At 35.3% G+C, this 21,615-nt stretch overlaps 3 protein-coding genes and 1 long non-coding RNA gene across 4 annotated transcripts; 1 reads left to right on the top strand and 3 right to left on the bottom strand.

Moving 5' to 3' along the window:
* The first annotated feature begins 595 nt into the window (after positions 1-595).
* LOC110917136 (uncharacterized protein At4g04980) lies at positions 596-3,473 on the top strand. The gene is made up of 5 exons (XM_022161747.2): positions 596-1,973; positions 2,045-2,210; positions 2,300-2,464; positions 2,833-2,985; positions 3,095-3,473. Exons 1-5 carry the CDS (start codon positions 850-852, stop codon positions 3,293-3,295), a joined length of 1,809 nt encoding a protein of 602 aa, XP_022017439.1. The 5' UTR covers positions 596-849; the 3' UTR covers positions 3,296-3,473.
* Positions 3,474-3,755: 282 nt separating this feature from the next.
* LOC110915690 (polyphenol oxidase A1, chloroplastic-like) lies at positions 3,756-4,347 on the bottom strand. Its single transcript, XM_022160419.2, has one exon. The coding sequence runs from the start codon at positions 4,279-4,281 to the stop codon at positions 3,835-3,837; it is 447 nt and encodes a 148-aa protein (XP_022016111.2). The 5' UTR covers positions 4,282-4,347; the 3' UTR covers positions 3,756-3,834.
* A 1,645-nt stretch (positions 4,348-5,992) lies between these two features.
* LOC110919741 lies at positions 5,993-6,765 on the bottom strand. The gene is made up of 3 exons (XM_022164000.1): positions 6,366-6,765; positions 6,109-6,320; positions 5,993-6,052 (listed from the first exon to the last, which is right to left on the bottom strand). Exons 1-3 carry the CDS (start codon positions 6,763-6,765, stop codon positions 5,993-5,995), a joined length of 672 nt encoding a protein of 223 aa, XP_022019692.1.
* An 11,624-nt stretch (positions 6,766-18,389) lies between these two features.
* LOC118488131 lies at positions 18,390-20,142 on the bottom strand. The gene is made up of 2 exons (XR_004883872.1): positions 20,104-20,142; positions 18,390-18,614 (listed from the first exon to the last, which is right to left on the bottom strand). It is a non-coding gene; the product is annotated as an uncharacterized LOC118488131 (long non-coding RNA).
* Between the last annotated feature and the right edge of the window lie 1,473 nt (positions 20,143-21,615).

The raw sequence follows: 21,615 nt of genomic DNA on the forward strand, positions 1-21,615 counted from the left end.
CGGTTATATATGTATGTATGTATGTATGTGTGTGTGTGTGAGGCAAATGTGTTCACTTGGTTATAATTTTCGCAAGGTAACCGGGTTCAAGTGGTATGGCGCCCTTCAAGGCGGTGTGGGAAGGCGCCATAGTGTGTTCTAGATAGGTTAGACGCCATATAAAACCCCACTACGAAAAGACTTACATGGCCTAAACATGCATAGCCTTTGTTTGAATGTTGAAAATAAACACAAAATTGTCTTTAATTAAACATCTTGTCACTCAATGGAAGTCGTAAATACGAGGGAGATTTTTCATATCCTTTCTAGCCAAAATAACTCGTTTTTTCCGAATTAAAAAAAATAATAATAATCATCCATATCTATATCGGAAAATATAATCATCCATATCTATATCGGAAAATATATTAAAAAATATATTTTTCTTTTCATGTTCATATCTTGAATCTTTTAAAACGTCATTTGAAAGAGGAGGTGGATTAGGTAGCCGTTATAAAGCACCAGCGCGATGATCACGCTCAAAACGCGGCTTCTTTGTCTAAGATATTGGCTTGCACGATCACACTTTCATGTTTCAATTAATTATAAACACAAAAATCCACCCGTTACTTCTTCCAAGCCCCTTAAAATATTTATTCAAGAAACTTTGTCCTATTTTTAAACCCTAAAGTTTGACCAGTTGGAGTTATTTGAATTCTTTCATTTCATTTCCACACCCTGAATTTCATGCTCTCATGTCAGTATTTGTGTAACTGTATACGTGTTGTTTTGTATGTGTGGTATCTGTTATAGCCCGCCAAATGTTGGATGAAATGCTTATGTTACTGAGAGTGTCTTTTTAATTGCTCAATGGACATGGCTCATGATGAAGATTTAGCAGCTAGTTTCAGCAGTTCAAAGTCTTTTATGGAGTGTTATTTGGATAAACTGAAGGTACCGTCTTCACCCGGAACTCCAACTTCAGTTCTCCCAGATTTTTCGAGCATGAAAAGTGGCGAAGATTGCTCGATAGCTAGAGCGATCAAGAAGTTAAGTCCGATTGATGTAAAACGATTGTCTATCCACATGTACTCCCATGTAAACCGACAAGTTTCTAACAATCACATGGAAGAACCGAAGAGGGATTATGTCGCGTTGGTGGACGACGCTGAGTTAAGTCCTGTTGAAGATTATGTCGCGTTGGTGGACAACGTTGAGTTAAGTCCTGCAGAAGATCTGCAATCGACTATGGTCCCAACAACACCACCACTTGTAGTTAGAAGAAGTAATGTAATAACATCAATGTCACCATCACCGCCTCCATCAGATTCAAGTAGTACGAAAAGTTTACTACCTCCACCACCCCCAATGAAGGCAAGTTGTTTAGGGACACCACAACCACCTCCTCCGCCGCCTCCACTACCCTTGAGAAGCCGATCACTTCATATAGTGATACCCCCTCAACCTCCTTTACCACCACCCCCACCCATAATGACAAGTAATGTCACAAAATCACTGCCACCTTCACCACCCTCATTGGCTTCAAGTAGTAGTAAAATGCCACTACCACCTCCACCGCCCTCGATGAGTGGAACCCATGTAGCTAATCCAGAGCAACCTCCTCTGCCACCACCCATGGGCGTACCCCCGCCACCACCAGCTCCAATGACACCAAGAAGCATACCACCGCCACCACCAACTCCCACGACACCAAGAAACATACCGCTGCCACCACCACCATTTCAACAAGGAAAAGCAGGTGCACCACCACCACCTCCTCTTGTTGGTCCAACGCGTTCTCTACGAGCCAAACCAACTACTAAACTTAAGAGATCATCTCAAATGGGAAGTCTCTACCGCCTTCTCAAAGGGAAGCTTGAAGGGTCCAATTTAGATGGTAAATCTCTTAAAAGGACCGGCAGCAAACTTGGGGCTGCTTCTAATGGTAACGGAAAGCAAGGAATGGCCGATGCACTAGCCGAGATGACAAAAAGGTAAATAAACCTCATATAGTATCCTACAAATATTACAATGTTCTATTCTTGATATCCTTCTCTATTTCCAGATCATCATTCTTTATTCAAATTGAAGAGGATGTCAAAAACTATGCAAATTCAATCAAAGAGGTGAGAACCGCCCTGAGTTCGTTCCAAACAACGGACATGGATGAGCTTATTAAGTTCCACAAATATGTGGAATCGCATATGGAGAAACTTACTGATGAAACGCAGGTCTAGATTTATTTAAGTTCTTTCTATGATATACATTTTGTTTTGTTAAGAATCTTTAATAATCATGTTTTAAGATTTTGAATCCGTAGGTTCTAGCAAGGTTTGAAGATTTTCCTAGTAAAAAGTTGGAGGGATTGAGAATGGCTGCAGCATTGTATGCCAAATTGGATGCTATAGCTACTACTTTGCAGAATTGGAAGATAGAGTCTCCTGTGAACCAGCTAATTGATAAAGTTGAGAATTATTTCAACAAGGTAAAATTAAAATAAAATTTAAGATCTTAAAATCATTTGGTTTGGAAATTTGTATTCACTAGAAACATGGTTGTAAAACAAGGCCGAGTACTCGCTACAAGGTAGGTTGCCGAGGTGCGAGTACTCCTTGTCTAGGCCAATTACTCCCTGAGTACTCTCAAATCCGACTATGGAGCACCTAACGACTTTTGCGACCATGACTAGAAATACAAATAAAAAACAAACCACTCATATATATTTTATTAATACTTTTTAAAGAAACACTATCTTTTAGAAATAGAAAAAAAAAAAAAAAACACTTCTTGTTTTATTGTATCTCAAAAGGTTTTTCCATCATATGAGTAACATATGACAAATTGCATATGCAGATCAAAGGAGAGTTGGACACTCTAGACCGAACAAAAGACGAAGAACTCAAGAAATTTAAAAGTCAAAACATCCATTTTGACTTCACAATTCTTGTAAGAATCAAAGAATTAATGGTGGAGGTTTCCTCAAACTGCATGGAATTGGCATTAAAGGTACTTATTTGTTGAGTGTGTATTGATGTTCATCTTTAAAATGGAATTTTATAACACATAATATTAAAATAAAGAATTAATGAGTGCTACATTTTGCCTTTAATTACAGGAAACAAGAGAACCAACAGCAAAAGAACACCAAGACAATGGGCTAAAATGTCATAGCAAGAAAAGCGGGTCGGGTAAAACTCTTTGGAAGGCCTTTCAATTTGCATTTCGGGTCTATACATTCGCAGGTGGACAAGATGATCGGGCTGACTTCTTAACGAGGGAACTTGCTCAAGAAATACAGACCGACTCTCACAAGTAGTAGTGAAAGTTCTAGTAAGATCTAGAACTTTGGTCAAATCCGATATGTAGTAGTATTATGGTTTACCTACTAAACACAGCGACACAAAGCATTATCGCTGTGTTATAATTTTGTTATGCGTAAATCACCTCTCTTTGTGATTCTCTATGCAATTGTTTGATTTCATTTTGAGACCAAAGTATCAAAAAGATTGATGCAAACAATTCTATGGTCTTGGGCCTTATGGGCTAAGCCGATCAACTGTTAGACCTGTCTTTACTTATATAGTCATGGACTTCTTTTCTTAAATTTTTGAATTTCACCTTTGCAAACCAATATACCCAATCAAAATACATCACATGTATCAAGATTAGCCAATGGTGCAAATTATATAAAGGTTTGCGCCAATGATGCATATTATGATAAAGTTTTGCGTCAATTGTAACGCGTGTCAAGCTGTCAATAATGTGTATTGAGAATGTGTCATAGAAATTACGAAATTTTAATTGAAACTGATAAAAATGACATAAAATTAATTAAGATTACAACTCACTAAATGATCACTCAATCTCAATTTTTACACCACCTATTACAACATGAACATTATCACACTTTGGTACCAATTTAACCACCACATGTTCATCATCATCTTCAACTCCCAAATCCTCCAACAACTCACTTATACCTATTCTTAACCTAGTCTTTATTACCTTCCCACTACCATCTCCGCCATCTTCCCACTTCTTACGTGGCACATTCACGAAGCTACCAGCGAACTCGGTTTTCTCAGGTCCAGCGCCACTCGCCACTTCTTCATCTTCATCATTGATGAACACATCAAACTTCACAAACTCATCTTTATTGACTTCTATCCCTTCTATCACCAACACTTCTTCTTGTTCTTCACCATGTCCTCTTTCATTTTTCGCGGGCCTCTTCACCACCACCGTTGCGGGTTTGTCTAGACTCATTGGAAAAGTAGCTGGTGCAGTTGATACTCCGGCCATGCTATGCAGCTTATTTCTTGTTGGTTTTTGCTTTGTATACCAATCTTTATTTTTAAGCAACTCAAGTAACATTATTTAGCATGATTGATGGCATACAAATATTATTTTAGACAATTTATTCCACCGACTATTTATATTTTATTTATAATATTGATGGCATCCAATCTATATGTACTACGTGCTCCACTAGGAGAAAAAAAAAAGACATCTTCGATGAATATGCCATAAATTATTACATTAATATTTGTCTACTTTAACGACAAGCTTTACAATTAATATTTACTTTAATGACAAGCTTTACACATAAAATACATATAAAACACGTCGTTTCTTTAATTTATGGGAAATTATCCTAACCTTGTTGATGCAATTAATTAAAAAATAGACATATGAACTCATCCATGACTTCATCAAACTTGCATTTTCTTTTCTTTTAATTGGAAAACAGGACTGATGAAAAAATGGGATTATTTATTTCAGTGATTTCTTTACATATTATATTATATAAATAAATATTAAATTTATTTATATAAACAATTATACATATATATATATATATATATATATATATATATATATATATATATATATATATAATAAAAAAATTATTTCTAGAAGCTTTTTCCACCCAAGACATACATCACATACATTAGGCCGGTCATTAGCTAAAAACTAGAAATGGGTTTTCACCTGAAAGTCACTTTAAAAATAGCATGAATAAATGTTAAATTAAAACAATATATACCTAAAAGTGTTATGTTGACCTCAAAGTCAAATACGTAATTAAAACTTAACATTCGAAAATACTTATACACTCTATTATTAAAATTACACTTTACGTCCAAAAAGGATATACAAATTATCTACATAACTTATGGTTCGATTGGTTTGTTGAATAAAATACCAAAATATATAACTTGACGATTCTCTAGTTCTACTTCTATACATGGACTTCTTACCATGATAATGTGCTACGTCAAAGCACACACAACCACTAAGTGAAAAATGGTTAAGTAGCTCAAAAGTTATAGCAACAATATACGATATCAAAATTGTAGTTATCATACGATTTGACAATCAAATGATTTATTTTAAAATTTTAAGTCAAAACCTAAAAAAAAAAGTCAAAACATAATTTGTCTTTTAGCTAAAAACCCAAATTTATAGATTAATTAGAAAACACACGAATAAGTAACTATAAATTAGATAATGAGACTATGTGAATAAAATTGACTTGGTCATTCGTCCATGTCACAAAACGACATGAGCATATAAGATTATATTACTAATCATGGTGTAAATGTTAATGTTATTGCACTCATATAGTTTAATATTTTCAAACAATGTTGACTCCTAATAAAATTTTCATCCAAAAATATGTCTATCATGTTTAAATCTTTTAACTCATAATTTTTCATCCAAAAATACGTCTTTCATGTTTAAATCTTTTAACTCAAAAATTCACTCTAAAAATATATAAATGTGGGCTTTAAATTAGCTTTTTAATATAACTCATGTCAAATTACTACTCTTGTAACTATGTGGTCGAACTTTAATCTTTTAATTACCAAAACTTACAATTTTAACTAGCGTACCAATTTTAAACACTATTTCATAATGTTCCATTTTAAGCACACCCCTTATCATTCAATTACTTATTTCACATAACACGGGGTCAATAGGATATACCCAATACTTTTTTTCTTTTTTTTTAAAGGCGAACTTCATTAAAACACAAAACCGACGGAATCTCCAAGTAAGAAATAACCGCCTAGAACAAAATTATATCATATTACAAGAAAACTTACAACAATCTATCCAATCTACCGTGCCCTTCTTATTTCTATTCCTATACCAAAGATACCCCAAAGATTTTATATCGGAAATCAGTTGGACCACGTTCGGGATGACACTAGCGAAAACCTTCTCATTCCTAGCCTTCCAAATACGCCAACATATAACAATAAGAATACCATAAATTATCTCTTTCTTCAAATCCGATTCGCCCATCGACTCCACTATCCGCTCCACATCTTTTACTAAAAACAAAAAGAAAGGCGAAATATTTCACCAAGAAGAAATACCGAGCCAAACTCCACTCGACACGCTACAAGCTAAAAACAAATGATTCGAGTTTTCATCCGAAATGCCACATAAAGCACATAAGTTATCTCCAACCATAATATTTCTTCTCCTAATAGCCATCTTTGTCGGGATCCTATCCATTTGAGCGCGCCACATAAAAACATTACATTTATTTGGAACCCATTTACACCATTTGTAACAACCATGAGTATCCCTTGCTACATCGCCTTTAATCCATTTCTGAACCTCACAAACCGAAAATTCTTTGTCTACCTCCCCATTCCAAAGCCAACTATCTTCATTATCATTAAGCCTTATATTCTCAAACCTTCTTTGAAGCCCAATCAGCTCATGAATCTCGACATCAGAGGACGGGTACACCCTCCAGTTCCAATTCATCACAGTTCAATTGTTATCCATACCAAGCCGATCGGCCACCGAACACCATTTGTTTAATTCTAACCGAAACAAAGAAGGATACACGTTCTTTAGCGGTTCATTTTCAATCCTTGGGTCAATCCAAAATCTAACCGAATTACCATTACCGACCGAACCTCAGATCATATTCACAAAGTAGTTATGTTGTGCTTTCAAATGAGACCCGCACGTAACATTTTTGCTCCAAGTACCGGAAAATCTTTTTTTGCAATAAAACATTTCCCATCTTCTATTCGAGCCATGAACTGAATCGACCACCTTTCTCCATAACGCATCATATTCTAACCGGTAACGCCATAACCATTTAAGCATCAAAGCATTATTACAATCCCCAAGTTTGTTTATACCCAAGCCGCCTTCACTTTTAGCCTTCGTAACAACCTCCCAAGCGACCCAATGCACTTTATTCCTATGTTCGTCACCACCCTAAAGAAAACGCCTAATAATACTTTCAAGTTTATTAATAATAGTCACCGGCGCTTTATATAAAGTGAAATAATACGAAGGGAGGCTCTCTAGCACCGATATGATAAGCACCACTCTACCACCCATAGATAAAACATTAGCCTTCGACCTAGATAAGCGGTTTTTAAACACTTCAACAACCGGTTCCCAATTATTAATGCGATTCATGTTAGCACCAACTTGAATACCCAAATATTTAAACGGGATAATACCCGGCCTACACCCCAACCTATTCGCCTTTACCTCAACCTCCTCCATCGTTTTCCCCACACCGAATAAACTAGACTTTTGAATGTTTATACGGAGCCCGGAACATAAATGAAAAATACGTAAAATCCTCTTCAACGCCTTAAAGTTCAACTGAGACCACTCACCCATGACCATAGCATCGTCCGCGTAGAGCAAATGAGAAACCAAAGAACCATCATTAGGAAGCCGAACCCCGTCAAAAGCATCACTATCACACACCTTCCGAATCATACAAGACAACGCCTCCATGACAATAACAAAAAGAAATGGCGAAATAGGATCTCCTTGCCTAAGACCCTTCTCGCAAGCAAACTCGAAAGTAGGCACTCCATTAACTAGAACTGAAGACCGTGCCGAAGATAAAACCCCTTTAATCCACTTACACCACACCTCGGGAAACCTCATCTGTCGCATAACCGAGATCAAAAAATCCCAGTTCACATTGTCATAAGCCTTTTCGAAATCTATTTTAAATAAAAATAGCTCTTTACCCATTCGTTTCGCCCAAGAGAGAATTTCACTAATAATCAACGGCCCGTCCAAAATATATCTTCCCGACAAAAACGCGGATTGCGTTTCATGAATAACTTTACCCATCACCATTTTAATTCTATTGGCAAGAACTTTAGAAATTACCTTACTAATAATTCCAATGAGAGTAGTAGGACAATATTCACCAAGATGCACCGGATCATTAACTTTAGGGATTAAAGTAATGAAAGACGAACCAACACCATGATTAATCTTTCCGGTTTCAGCGAAATAATTCATCAACCTCACAAAATCAGAGCGAACAAACTCCAAAATCGTTTTACAAACCGAAAATTAAACCCATCCAGACCCGGAGCTTTATCTCCGCCACACTCGAACACCGCATCTTTTATCTCTTTTTTCTGAAAAAGGTTGCACAAGCATATCGACATCTTCATCATTTAATTGTTTTATCCCATAACACTCTTAAGTGCGGCCGCTGTTCTATATCCTCCACGGAACGACTTTTGAAAAATTGAAGGACTTCTTTTTTAACCTCCGAAGGCTTAAAAACCCACGTCCCATTAACCGTTAACCCCGGAATATTATTAGACACCTTTCTTTTATTCACCATACCATAAAAAAAGCTAGTATTCTCATCACCATCCTTAGCCCATCGTACTCACGCTTTTTGCCAAAGGTCCCTAGCTTTACATTCCTCCAATTCTTTTAACTTTTTAGTCGCCTTTGTATGAACCCACTCCTCGGCTTCCGTCAAATCCCGCTCTTCAACTAAAGCATCCAACTCTAACAAATCTTGTCTCAAATTTGCCTCTTCGTCAACCTCTTCGATTGCTAGCGTTTTCCTCCACTTAACAAGATCATGACGGATTTTCTTAAACTTTTATATCCGGAAATCCAACTTCATTAAAATCCTCCAAAGCTTTAGCTACTACCTCGTCCAAATCTTTTCTATACAACCAAGAATTAAAAAATCAAAACGGTTTTGCGGCGAAATTTCGAGCTTCCACCTTGAACATAATAGGACTATGATCCGAATACTCTCTTGCCAACGCTCGATATTCGGCGTTCCGCCAATTATTAATGCAACTCCAAGATACCAAGATACGATCAATATGTAACAACCATAAATAAATTTAGCGATTTCCGTAAATAATCACAATTTACTGAGTATTTATATTTAAACATCCATGCTAAAATACGGGTTTATTAAAACTTTTCTAAACTTGAAGCAAAACAACATAGTGTACTTTAATTCATCGTTTTAGAATAACGACGAAACAACTTGCGGAAGCTTCATTTGACGTGTGTTCGGTTCTTGCTCGACGCTTAATCTTCATCTGGGACTCTCGACATTCACCTACGATCAATACCAGCTTAAATGTTAGTATTGATAGTTTAAATAACGGTACAAGACAAGATATTGATAATGGAAGGAAATCCAAACGTTAATTTCTTGATAAAAAAAACAAGGCCTACAAACTGGCCTCCACCGTAACTTATGGTGGGCATCGTAAGTTACGGTGGCTCCTGTATGAAAATTCCCCCACCGTAACTCAGTAGGCAACTACCGTAACAATTTCAGCCCCACCGTAACTTACGGTGGGCACCGTAAGTTACAGTGGCCCCTGTATCAGTCCCTTTCCTTTTTTGTCGTTTTTGACACGAAAACTTTCATATCTTTTAATCCGCGTATCCGTTTGATCTCTCGTTTCTTCCTACATGATCGTAATTTGATTCTCCATCTCATGGAGTTTATATCCGACATTCAAACTAATAAAATTCTGTATTTTTAAGCATTCGGCTTATTATTAAAAATCCACATTTTGACCCGTTTGTATTTAAGACCTCCAAACTTGATTCTAGTTAATCAAAATTCTTAGACCAAGGTATTTAACTCAAAATATCTATCTTGGATTCATAAGTTTTGTGAATTACGCGGCAAACACCCAAGCTACGCGCGTAATTCATTTTGACCCGTTTAGGGGATCTTTTATGAATTTTGGTCTAAAAAGTGCTCTTTTCTTTTCAATACTCGTAATGTCACAACTAAATGTCTGCTTATGTTCCACCACAATTATTTTTGTGGTGGATTTAACATAACCAACCTATTATCCCAAATTTACTCATCCGTTGGTTATTTTACGCAAATGACCATTTTTGTGCATTTGACCCGCAAATGTGTATTCCTATAACTTTTATTCCTATTTATTGATTCTATAATCTTAATGCAAGTTCCAAAATAACCCCTATGTGTCGTTTGCCCCATCATACCCTTCAAGGGTGTTTTGGTCAACTTTAGTCCCTCACTTTACGACGAAGGACTTTTGCTAAATATTTGACCAAGATTTGTATGCTTAACTAAAAACTTATTTATGCGTACCTTGCTCGGGTCAAGGTATTGAACCGTTTACATAACTTTTGCTTTAAATCTTTCTAGTTAAAGCAACGCATACTTATGTTATTTCCAGTGATTACAAAACTCAACAAGCGAGGTCAAATGTAATTGTCAAATTTAGTCTAATTTGGCCATTTATCCATATGAGATGGTATTTAATTACCATTTCATCCCTTTAAACCTATCCCGGTTTTCCCTTAAACTTGTTTTACTTAAAACCGTTTTTATTTGTTCGTCATTACATGACTAATTTACCTTTTTACCCCTTTTACCATAATTCATGATTTCTTACCATTTTCCCTTGTTCCGACTCTCATTGAATCGTGTCAGAACATCGTATACCAACCACTTAGTAGCATTCATATACAATACTTGAAATTAAGTAATTTTGCAAATAATGTAAAGGGGTGTAAGCTCTACTTACCTCGCATCCGAATACGCTTTTCTTCTCGTGCTTGATTCGTTTGACCACTTCTTTCCCAAGCCTCCACCTAGCTCGTTAGGCGACAAACTATCATCATTCACAAGGTGGTTAGATTAGTCATTTCAATTCACGACTATTCCACCTTACGTATTTTCTATGTCGAAACTACTATTCGACTTTATCATTGGTTAGTTTGACTTTTAAAGGTCAACTATCTTAAATCATACAATAGGCATAATTAAGTTAAATCAACATTATGATTAGAACCCGTTTTAACCCATATTTCACGTAATTAGTCAAACAAGTCAATTACGCGTTTCATTCGAAATTTCAACATATAAACATTCACTTAGGCATTTTAACAAACACCTTGTGGGCATATTCTATAAAATCAACAATCAATTTTCATAACTAGTTATTTACCCAAGTTTTAACATCATTCACAAGTTCTTATGTCTAGCACGCATAACCACACCTAGACTTACTTTATGGAAATCAAATAACATCAAATTGATGATCATAAATCTAGTGTTCATCATCTTCCCACAAAACCCATTTCAATTCTTATATGAACATACACTAAATCTTACAATTTTTGTTCAAGTACTTTGCTTCTACTATCCAATATGATGATTTTAAATATGTGTATATCATCATCTTTACTACATAATCGAAACCCACTTGTCTAAGTGTAGCAAATCATCAAATTATTCAAATCATAGCAACCTGTGTAAACTTTCCACTTAGGGTTTTGTTTCTAAGCAATCATACAACACTCATTTAGCCATAGCCTCTCTAATCCATACATAATTCGCGATTATGAAGATTACTCAAATTTTACAACTTCACAAATCATGAAATTTTTACATACCTTATGATCCCCTAGCTCGGGTGATCATTAATCCGTGTTCATGCATTGATTTAGGACTGAAATCGACCTTTAATTTGCTGAATTGGATTGAGTTAGGGTTTTGGCTCCTTGGAGCTTCTCCTGGCTTCTCACGTACGCACACACCATTTGTGTGTGTGTGTGTGTTTGATTTTTTTTTATAAATCTATTTTCAAGATATCCAATTTGGTCCCTCATGTTTGGTTAGTTATTAAGTAGACCACAACCTAACTATTTCTAACACTATTCTCACTTATTAACTAGGTTAAATATTCCTAATTAATTTAGTTGGTTCGCGGAAATTTACGACTGAGTTTGTTTTAGGTCCCGTTAATTCGGGCCTTTTATAAACTTTATTTATCCATAAGCCTTTATTTAACTTTTTGTTAAATATTAGGTTTATTTATTAAAAAATCCTAATTACTCACCGGGTAAATTTTACCACCAACGGTACTTTACCCGTCTTTTAGTATTAACGGGGTTTGATTACCAAACCCGTTTTCGGGGTGTTACAAGTCTACCCCCCTTAAAGAGGTTTCGTCCCCGAAACCTTTTCTTATATAATTCATCGAGTTTAAACCCAATGCATTTGTTCCGAGAAATCTTTTGAACATTACTTATACTTTTAACCAATTGTTAGTACTACCAGAAAAGTATGGTAACATCTTTTTGGTTACTAATTGTCTACGTATCTCATGTGACATAGTGCAAATTTAAATAACGTAATCTCGTTATTTCCACTAGTTTAGTTAACTTAGTGATATCCATCGCTTTCATATACTATCAAATTCTTTATGAATCCGTTACTTTGACCCGTTTAAAGGTCTTTAGTGAAATCCTTCACTTTTAATAACAATTTCTTTTGTTTTCAAATTCATTTAATTGACCTTAACCGGTCTTACTAACTAGACTTATTAGTCTAGTTACTTTTTACCGCTCGCTTGGTTGTAATGTGATTTTACTTCACATTGCATTTCTTGACCGTGATCGTGTCGCATCATGTTTAATTTATATCAATCTTTCATTTTCGAAAATATCACTTTTCGATTATATCATCTTGCGCCTATCAGTGTAAAGACTTGTATCTTTCATGCTTACTATTTAAATTCCTATCAGAATTTATATTTGTAAAAACGTTATTTCTTACTAAAACTGAAGTTTTATTTTAGCGTCTTCTCTTTAACTTTTGTCAAGTATCCATACCAGGATATTGACACTCCAAAATTTATTCCCTTACAGTCTTTGTTTTTATGCGAGGATTCTCAGTTTATTCCCTCGCTTTGTCTAATTCACCCGTAGGTTTTATCACTTAGCCTTATGGGCTATTTTATTAGGCTTTCACCCCCTTTAAGGCGAGGTATTTATAATCTATTTCTTTCTAGTCATGACCCGTGGGTCATTTTAGTCTCGTAGACCTTTCCATTGTTTATAACCCCAGAGGTTATGTTGATCCCGTAGATCGTTCTTTACTCATGTCATTCTTAAATTACATGTTTTATGTCAAGGCATCATGTTTTCGTTTAAAATCATTTATTTTCGCCTTGGTATTTTCTTTGACCTTGACCGTAGTCTAAGGCTACATCCGTTTCCTTTTGGACAAATTTTCCGACTTTATGACTTCTCACGTCATTTATGCGTCAGTTTATCTTATGCTCACCCTTATCCAGTTCACATACATTCGAATTTGATTGTGTCCCATTACCGGGCTCACTATTCTTTTGCTTTTAACGCTACTATTATCCCGCTTGCGTTTACTCATGCTGTCCGGCTGTCACACCCTGGCTTTGTGGAAGCGTGGGTTTATTTGGTGTGACTTCTTAATACCATAGCATAATCACAACAATGCTATATGAAAGTAAAACCATGATGTTCATCCATTAATTCAAGTTTTAAAAATAAAACACGACACCATTGTTTTCAAAAGTCGACACACGCAACGGATTACAACATGACATAATAAAAATATTGTTCATACGATACAACCAAAAGACATGAATAAAACACAGTTTAAGACTTGTGACTCGTCCAGGCAAAAGTCACAATCCCTAAACTCGGATGACATCATTTCTCCTACGCAGCTTGACGACATAGCATACCTTGCCATATCCCTAATTTCCTGAAATACATGTAATTTGAAAAATCAACAAAAAGTTGAGCGAGTTCATGTAAAAGTGAGTATGTTTATAAATCGTTAAAGTACGTCCCAAAGTATAAAAGTTCCTGGTATGTAGCAATTAAGGAAAAGAGATCACCACTGGGTTACAAAGCCACTGGTATGTGTGAAGTGATGCAGGAAAAACTCAAACCTAGCAAATTTGTACCGGGCCTCGGCTGTAAGACACAGTCACCTCTATGGGCCTCCCCGGCCTCACGGGTGTGGGCTCGCTACACCCAAATAGATCTATCACTCTTGTGTCCCTCGGTCCTAACAAGGAGGGTTAATGGCTTTAAGTGTTGTACCCACCACTCACATGATCTGAACGTCCTAACCCTCCTTAAGCTAGCCATACCATGTATAAATATGTTCTAAATATTTGTAACATGTATTTCACCCCTGAAGTTATAAAACTGAAAACAGTTAAGAGAAAAGGGGGACATGAACTCACAGAAGTGCGTCTCGTGAAATAGTTGATCCCAACTCAACCTGCTGCGTGACGACCTACACGTACTAATTTCTATTAGACGAACGGCCGTGCCTTAGCTTAAGGTTTTGTGTTTTTGGAAAATAGTTAAACAACTATTTCGTATTCACACTTCTAAATTATTTTATATGTATATTCCTTCCCAAGGATAGGGGTAATAATACATGTGTGCTTTATCATTCTGAAAATATATTTTTAAGTCTCACTTGAAAAATATATTTTAATTACTTTGTCTAAAATGTTTTAATTCCAAAATATATATATTTTTCCCAAAAATATTATATTTTATTTCATAAGTTTCTCCAAAATAATATTTTCACAAAAATGTACAAATAGGAGTATTTTCTTGAAAAATACATAAGTTATGTTTTTAAAGTTCGCGTTGTATTACGATACCTGAATAACTTAAATATTTATTTTGTGAGAGCGTTGGTATTATTTTGGAGTCGTTATTTCATGATATTTCAAGTCATATTATTTTTACCCTAAAAATAATATATATCTAGTTCACAAAATAATCACATAATCACACAAGCGTTTTACTACAAAATATATATTCTAAATATATATTTATCAAGTTTTATTTACGAAAATCCACCTCCGATACTTTGTAATTTTTGTAATAAAGATCATGGCGAAGTTATTTTTGACAACAAGTTAAAAATATATTTGTAAATATTTGTTAGAAAAATATTTCTAAGTGTTATATTTCTAGAAAAATTTCGCCAGAGTTTCCTCTGTAAATGGAGGTGTCTATGCTTTTAGCATATCATTTTCTTTTGAAAAAATCAATCAACAATCATCAATCAACAATATTTAATCACTAATCTTGAAAAAATAAGATTAAATCATAAGCTCATGAACTTGAAAGTTTATAAAAATATGTAGTAAGTTACCATCATACTTAGTAGGTCTTGTTATCTTTAAAAACATGATTAGTTTCTTGAAAACTTTATTTTGAAAGAGCTTGAAGTTTCACAACTTCTAGTCAAGATTCACAAAAATATTTCTTTATGAAATCTCCTTGTTACACAAGTGTTTATACACTTGTTTAGTTACCAAAAATGCTTTTAGTTCATACAAGATCCGGGTATTTACTAAACTAGTATTTTCCGCTTGGTTCTTCTGAAAAACCACTTGTAGATCTTTAGATCTACAAGTTTTCAACTTCATTTCGCAAGAAATCTTACGTTTATTCAAGTTCAAGGCTTATGAATGGATGGATCCATCATCTTTCATGATTCTAACTTTTACATCCTACTAGTTTATGTTCTTAAACATGAACTAGTATGTCTAGATGATGATCCATCTTGCTTCTACTAACAACAACATCAAGTAATCATAACTACACAAGATCTACATGATTTACACACATATCTTCTCTTTATCCACCCTTTTAACACTTATGTTCAACACTTTAAATTATGTTCATTAATGTTTCTTAACTTTTCATCATTCAACCATCTATTAACCACCAAATACAAGAACAAGATGAAGTTTTAGATCACTTACTACTAGCACAAGGCTAGGGGAGAAACAAGGCATAAAAGTGGTGGATAAAAGGAAACGAGAGAGGTTCTTGAATTTCCGAGTGCACCGGGCTTGTTTGTAGGACTCCTTGCACCTTTAAGTGTATGAGAAACACTTGTATGGAGGTTGGATGGTGGTGATAGTGTGGTTGGTGGTGGCGGCCGTGAGGTGGTGGTAGGAGGAGAGAGTTTTGTTGTTTGTTGGGTTTTGATGAAATGAAATGCAAGACTCTCATGTAAATTTATAATCCAATTCTCATATTGTCCAACATGTCTTATGTCTAATTAACCAACAACAACATTAATATAATAATCAAAAGAAACAAGGGTGTGTCCCACCCTTGGGACCGTCGAAATGGGGGGGGGGGGTAGGGGGGTTGGGTAGTGATGATATAGTTACTTGATTAGTTAGGATCTAATGGTTTTAGTTAGTGTATTAAGTGTGTAGTATAATATAAGGTGTGTTAGGGTATTCAGGGACCCTAACTAGCTTAGAAAAATGAAAGCAATGTATTTGGAAATATTTTTATGTCCCGGGTAAAGTCCGGTTGGATGTTGATTCGTTAAAGTGTTAAGTAAAGCTTTAAAGTATCGTTTATATTGTTTTTAGTGCCACATTAAATTTTCAACACTTTGGAAAGTGTCTAGTATTATTTTGCCAAGTTTTTACACTTTATTAGCATTGTTAAATGCTGAATTTTGGTATGTAGTGTAGAATTTTGTAATTAAAGTATGTTTTAGGCACTTCCGGTCACTATAACTATCACCTAGTGACGCAGTTTAATGGTCCTCACCTCCCTACACTCCCTACTAGTGTAGTAATCTATTCCCGGCTCATACTGGCCTCAGAAACAATGTCTGTCTAGTGCTGGCAATGTCAGCATGTTTATTGGGTTATCCGTTCACTCTGCTAACTGTGCTTTGTGCATCAAGTTTGTCACTATTGTTTGTGTATAATAAATGGAGTGACAGTAATAAAGTATGATGCATGAGTATGTATGTGTCAGAAAACAGAAAGCAGTTATTCATAATTGAAATCAAGCACAGTAATTAAGCATCAATTAAGTATTAATTAATTTGTACGGATACCTGGATTTGTGAGGATTGTCACACCGGCATGATACTATATTCGACTCGTTCTACTTTAAAATAGTTGAACATAATTTATTCAAAATTTCTAATTACATCGTCTCGTCGTCTTTTAGTTATGACTCAAAACCCGAGTCTTTTAACTTCCCATTCGCGCTCTCGTTTCTCGGTCTACGCTTGTGTTTAATTCTTACCCATCAACCGAGTGTTTTACCGAAGTCGTTATTATTGCAACCCTCCCGGTATGCATTAAGACCTCGCTTCATTTTTTCTTTTTATAATCCGACTTTGTCCTCAAGTTTGACGTTTTACAAAAAACGGCCCGTTAAGAGGCACATTTGTATTTTCCGGGTTCGAGTGTAAGTACACCCTCTCCCAGTGTATACCTTAATCGTTTTTACATGTTTTCATTTTCCGGGTTCGAGTGTAAGTACACCCCCTCCCAGTGCGTACCTTAGTCATTTTACATGTTTCTTTGTCCCTTCTCTCGGGCTCATTATCCTAATATAATACGCTTCCGTCACTCGGCTGTGCGTTTACATTATGATCAAATATTTTGCTTATCTGATTCATTTGGGTACTTTTTAATTTGTCCCACTCACCCCGTCCTTACTACATCGGGTGTAAGCATGTCCATCATAAAAAGTTCATGGTATCATGTGTTCACTACCTACTTGGCCAGAGTAGGCGATCAACACATGACATACATGACCCTTTTTATAACTTTCACATCACGCCCCATGTAAGTAACACTTCTATTTATTTCTCTTGGAAACAATATCCCGGATAGATTTTCTATCCAGGTTTTTCCAAGTTTTAAATCTACATATGCAACTTTCAATCTCTACGTATTTGTTGCATATTACTATTTGTACAATTAAATTTAAAATGTGCACCTGGTAATGCTTGCCCTAACGGGCTTCTCTCGCCATTAGCCTTGTTCGCGATCGCTACGTGATTTAGGTCCTTGGTGAGTTTGTTCTACTTGTCGTACTTTGGACCGTTCCTCCGTCATGTCCACAATTTGTTAGACTCCCACTATCTTTATATTCGAGTGTCCTTCAACTAAAACATTTACAAGAGTTAATAATATCAACTTCAATAATCACCCGTATTATAATACAAGGATTTTTCTATTATACGCGTCAACACGCGTATTTTCATCAACTATATCAATCATTTTAATTAGGATAACGTGTATTACACGATAACCCTATGTGTTGTTTACAACACTTTAACACACTAAACCATTAACATACTTGTACTTACCGGATTTGCGATCAAGCCTCGAACCGAACACCGATCTTTGTCAAGAGCATAAGGTTTAAGTCCAAGCATGGTTTTCCCCACCATACTTGAATCTCTTAAACCAAGGCTCTGATACCAACTTGTAACAACCATAAATAAATTTAGCGATTTCCGTAAATAATCACAATTTACTGAGTATTTATATTTAAACATTCATGCTAAAATACGGGTTTATTAAAACTTTTCTAAACTTGAAGCAAAACAACATAGTGTAATTTAATTCATCGTTTTAGAATAACGACGAAACAACTTGCGGAAGCTTCATTTAACGTGTGTTCGGTTCTTGCTCGACGCTTAATCTTCATCTGGGACTCTCGACATTCCCCTACAATCAATACCAGCTTAAATGTTAGTATTGATAGTTTAAATAACGGTACAAGACAAGATATTGATAATGGAAGGAAATCCAAACGTTAATTTCTTGATAAAAAAAAACAAGGTCTACAAACTGGCCTCCACCGTAACTTATGGTGGGCACCGTAAGTTACGGTGGCTCCTGTATGAAAATTCCCCCACCGTAACTCAGTAGGCAACTACCGTAACAATTTCAGCACCACTGTAACTTACGGTGGGCACCGTAAGTTACGGTGTCCCCTGTATCAGTCCCTTTCCTTTTTTGCCGTTTTTGACACGAAAACTTTCGTATCTTCAATCCGCGTATCCATTTGATCTCCCGTTTCTTCCTACATGATCGTAATTTGATTCTCCATCTCATGGAGTTTATATCCGACATTCAAACTAATAAAATTCTTTATTTTTAAGCATTCGACTTATTATTAAAAATCCACATTTTGACCCGTTTGTATTTAAGACCTCCAAACTTGATTCTAGTTAATCAAAATTCTTAGACCAAGGTATTTAACTCAAAATATCTATCTTGGATTCATAAATTTTGTGAATTACGCGGCAAACACCCAAGCTACACGTGTAATTCATTTTGACCCGTTTAGGGGATCTTTTATGCATTTTGGTCTAAAACTAGCTCTTTTCTTTTCAATACTTCGTAATGTCACAACTAAATGTCTGCTTATGTTCCACCACAATTATTTTGTGGTGTACTTAACATAACCAACCTATTATCCCAAATTTACTCATCGGTTGGTCATTTTACGCAAATGACCATTTTTGTTCATTTGACCCGAAAATGTGTATTCCTATAACTTCTATTCCTATTTAATGATTCTATAATCTTAATGCAAGTTCCAAAATAACCCCTATGTGTCGTTTGCCCCATCATACCCTTCACGGGTGTTTTGGTCAACTTTAGTCCCTCACTTTACGACGAAGGACTTTCGCTAAATATTTGACCAAGATTTGTATGCTTAACTAAAAGCTTATTTATGCGTACCTGGCTCGGGTCAAGGTATTGGCCCGTTTACATAACTTTTGCTTTAAATCTTTCTAGTTAAAGCAACGCATACTTATGTTATTTCCTGTGATTACAAAACTCAACAAGCGATGTCAAATGTAATTGTCAAATGGTGTTAACAACACCATTTGACCCATTTAGTCTAATTCGGCCATTTATCCATATGAGATGGTATTTAATTACCATTCCATCCCTTTAAACCTATCCCGGTTTTCCCTTAAACTTGTTTTACTTAAAACCGTTTTTATTTGTTCGTCAGTACATGACTAATTTACCTTTTTACCCCTTTTACCATAATTCATGATTTCTTACCATTTTCCCTTGTTCCGACTCTCATTGAATCGTGTCAGAACATCGTATACCAACCACTTAGTAGCATTCATAAAAAAATACTTGAAATTAAGTAATTTTGCAAATAATGTAAAGGGGTGTAAGCTCTACTTACCTCGCATCCGAATACGCTTTTCTTCTCGTGCTTGATTCGTTTGACCGCTTCTTTCCCAAGCCTCCACCTAGCTCGTTAGGCGACAAACTATCATCATTCACAAGGTGGTTAGATTAGTCATTTCAATTCACGACTATTCCACCTTACGTATTTTCTATGTCGAAACTACTATTCGACTTTATCATTGGTTAGTTTGACTTTTAAAGGTCAACTATCTTAAATCATACAATAGGCATAATTAAGTTAAATCAACATTATGATTAGAACCCGTTTTAACCCATATTTCACGTAATTAGTCAAACAAGGCAATTACGCGTTTCATTTGTAATTTCAACATATAAACATTCACTTAGGCATTTTAACAAACACCTTGTGGGCATATTCTATAAAATCAACAATCAATTTTCATAACTAGTTATTTACCCAAGTTTTAACATCATTCACAAGTTCTTATGTCTAGCATGCATAACCACACCTCGACTTACTTTATGGAAATCGAATAACATCAAATTGATGATCATAAATCTAGTGTTCATCATCTTCCCACAAAACCCATTTCAATTCTTGTATGAACATACACTAAATCTTACAATTTTTGTTCAAGTACTTTGCTTCTACTATCCAATATGATGATTTTAAATATGTGTATATCATCATCTTCACTACATAATCGAAACCCACTTGTCTAAGTGTAGCAAATCATCAAATTATTCAAATCATAGCAACCTATGTAAACTTTCCACTTAGGGTTTTGTTTCTAAGCAATCATACAACACTCATTTAGCCATAGCCTCTCTAATCCATACATAATTCGCGATTATGAAGATTACTCAAATTTTACATCTTCACAAATCATCAAATTTTTACATACCTTATGATCCCCTAGCTCGGGTGATCATTAATCCGTGTTCATGCATTGATTTAGGACTAAAATCGACCTTCAATTTGCTGAATTGGATTGAGTTAGGGTTTTGGCTCCTTGGAGCTTCTCTGGCTTCTCACGTACGCACACACCATTTGTGTGTGTGTGTTTGATTTTTTTTTTTATAAATCTATTTTCAAGATATCCAATTTGGTCCCTCATGTTTGGTTAGTTATTAAGTAGACCACAACCTAACTATTTCTAACACTGTTCTCACTTATTAACTAGGTTAAATATTCCTAGTTAATTTAGTGGGTTCGGGGAAATTTACGACTGAGTTTGTTTTAGTTCCCGTTAATTCGGGCCTTTTATAAACTTTATTTATCCATAAGCCTTTATTTAACTTTTTGTTAAATATTAGGTTTATTTATTTAAAAATCCTAATTACTCACCGGGTAAATTTTACCACCAACGGTACTTTACCCGTCTTTTAGTATTAACGGGGTTTGATTACCAAACCCGTTTTCGGGGTGTTACACAATACGACTACACCTGTTCCCCGAAACAAATGTAAATTTTCTACCTCTTAGATTAAACTCGTGTAGGCCTATATTATTGATGAATTCATTGAACTCGATAGCAATAGAAGG

Source organism: Helianthus annuus, chromosome 16 (genome assembly GCF_002127325.2).
Source record: "Helianthus annuus cultivar XRQ/B chromosome 16, HanXRQr2.0-SUNRISE, whole genome shotgun sequence".
Taxonomy (NCBI): Eukaryota; Viridiplantae; Streptophyta; class Magnoliopsida; order Asterales; family Asteraceae; genus Helianthus; species Helianthus annuus.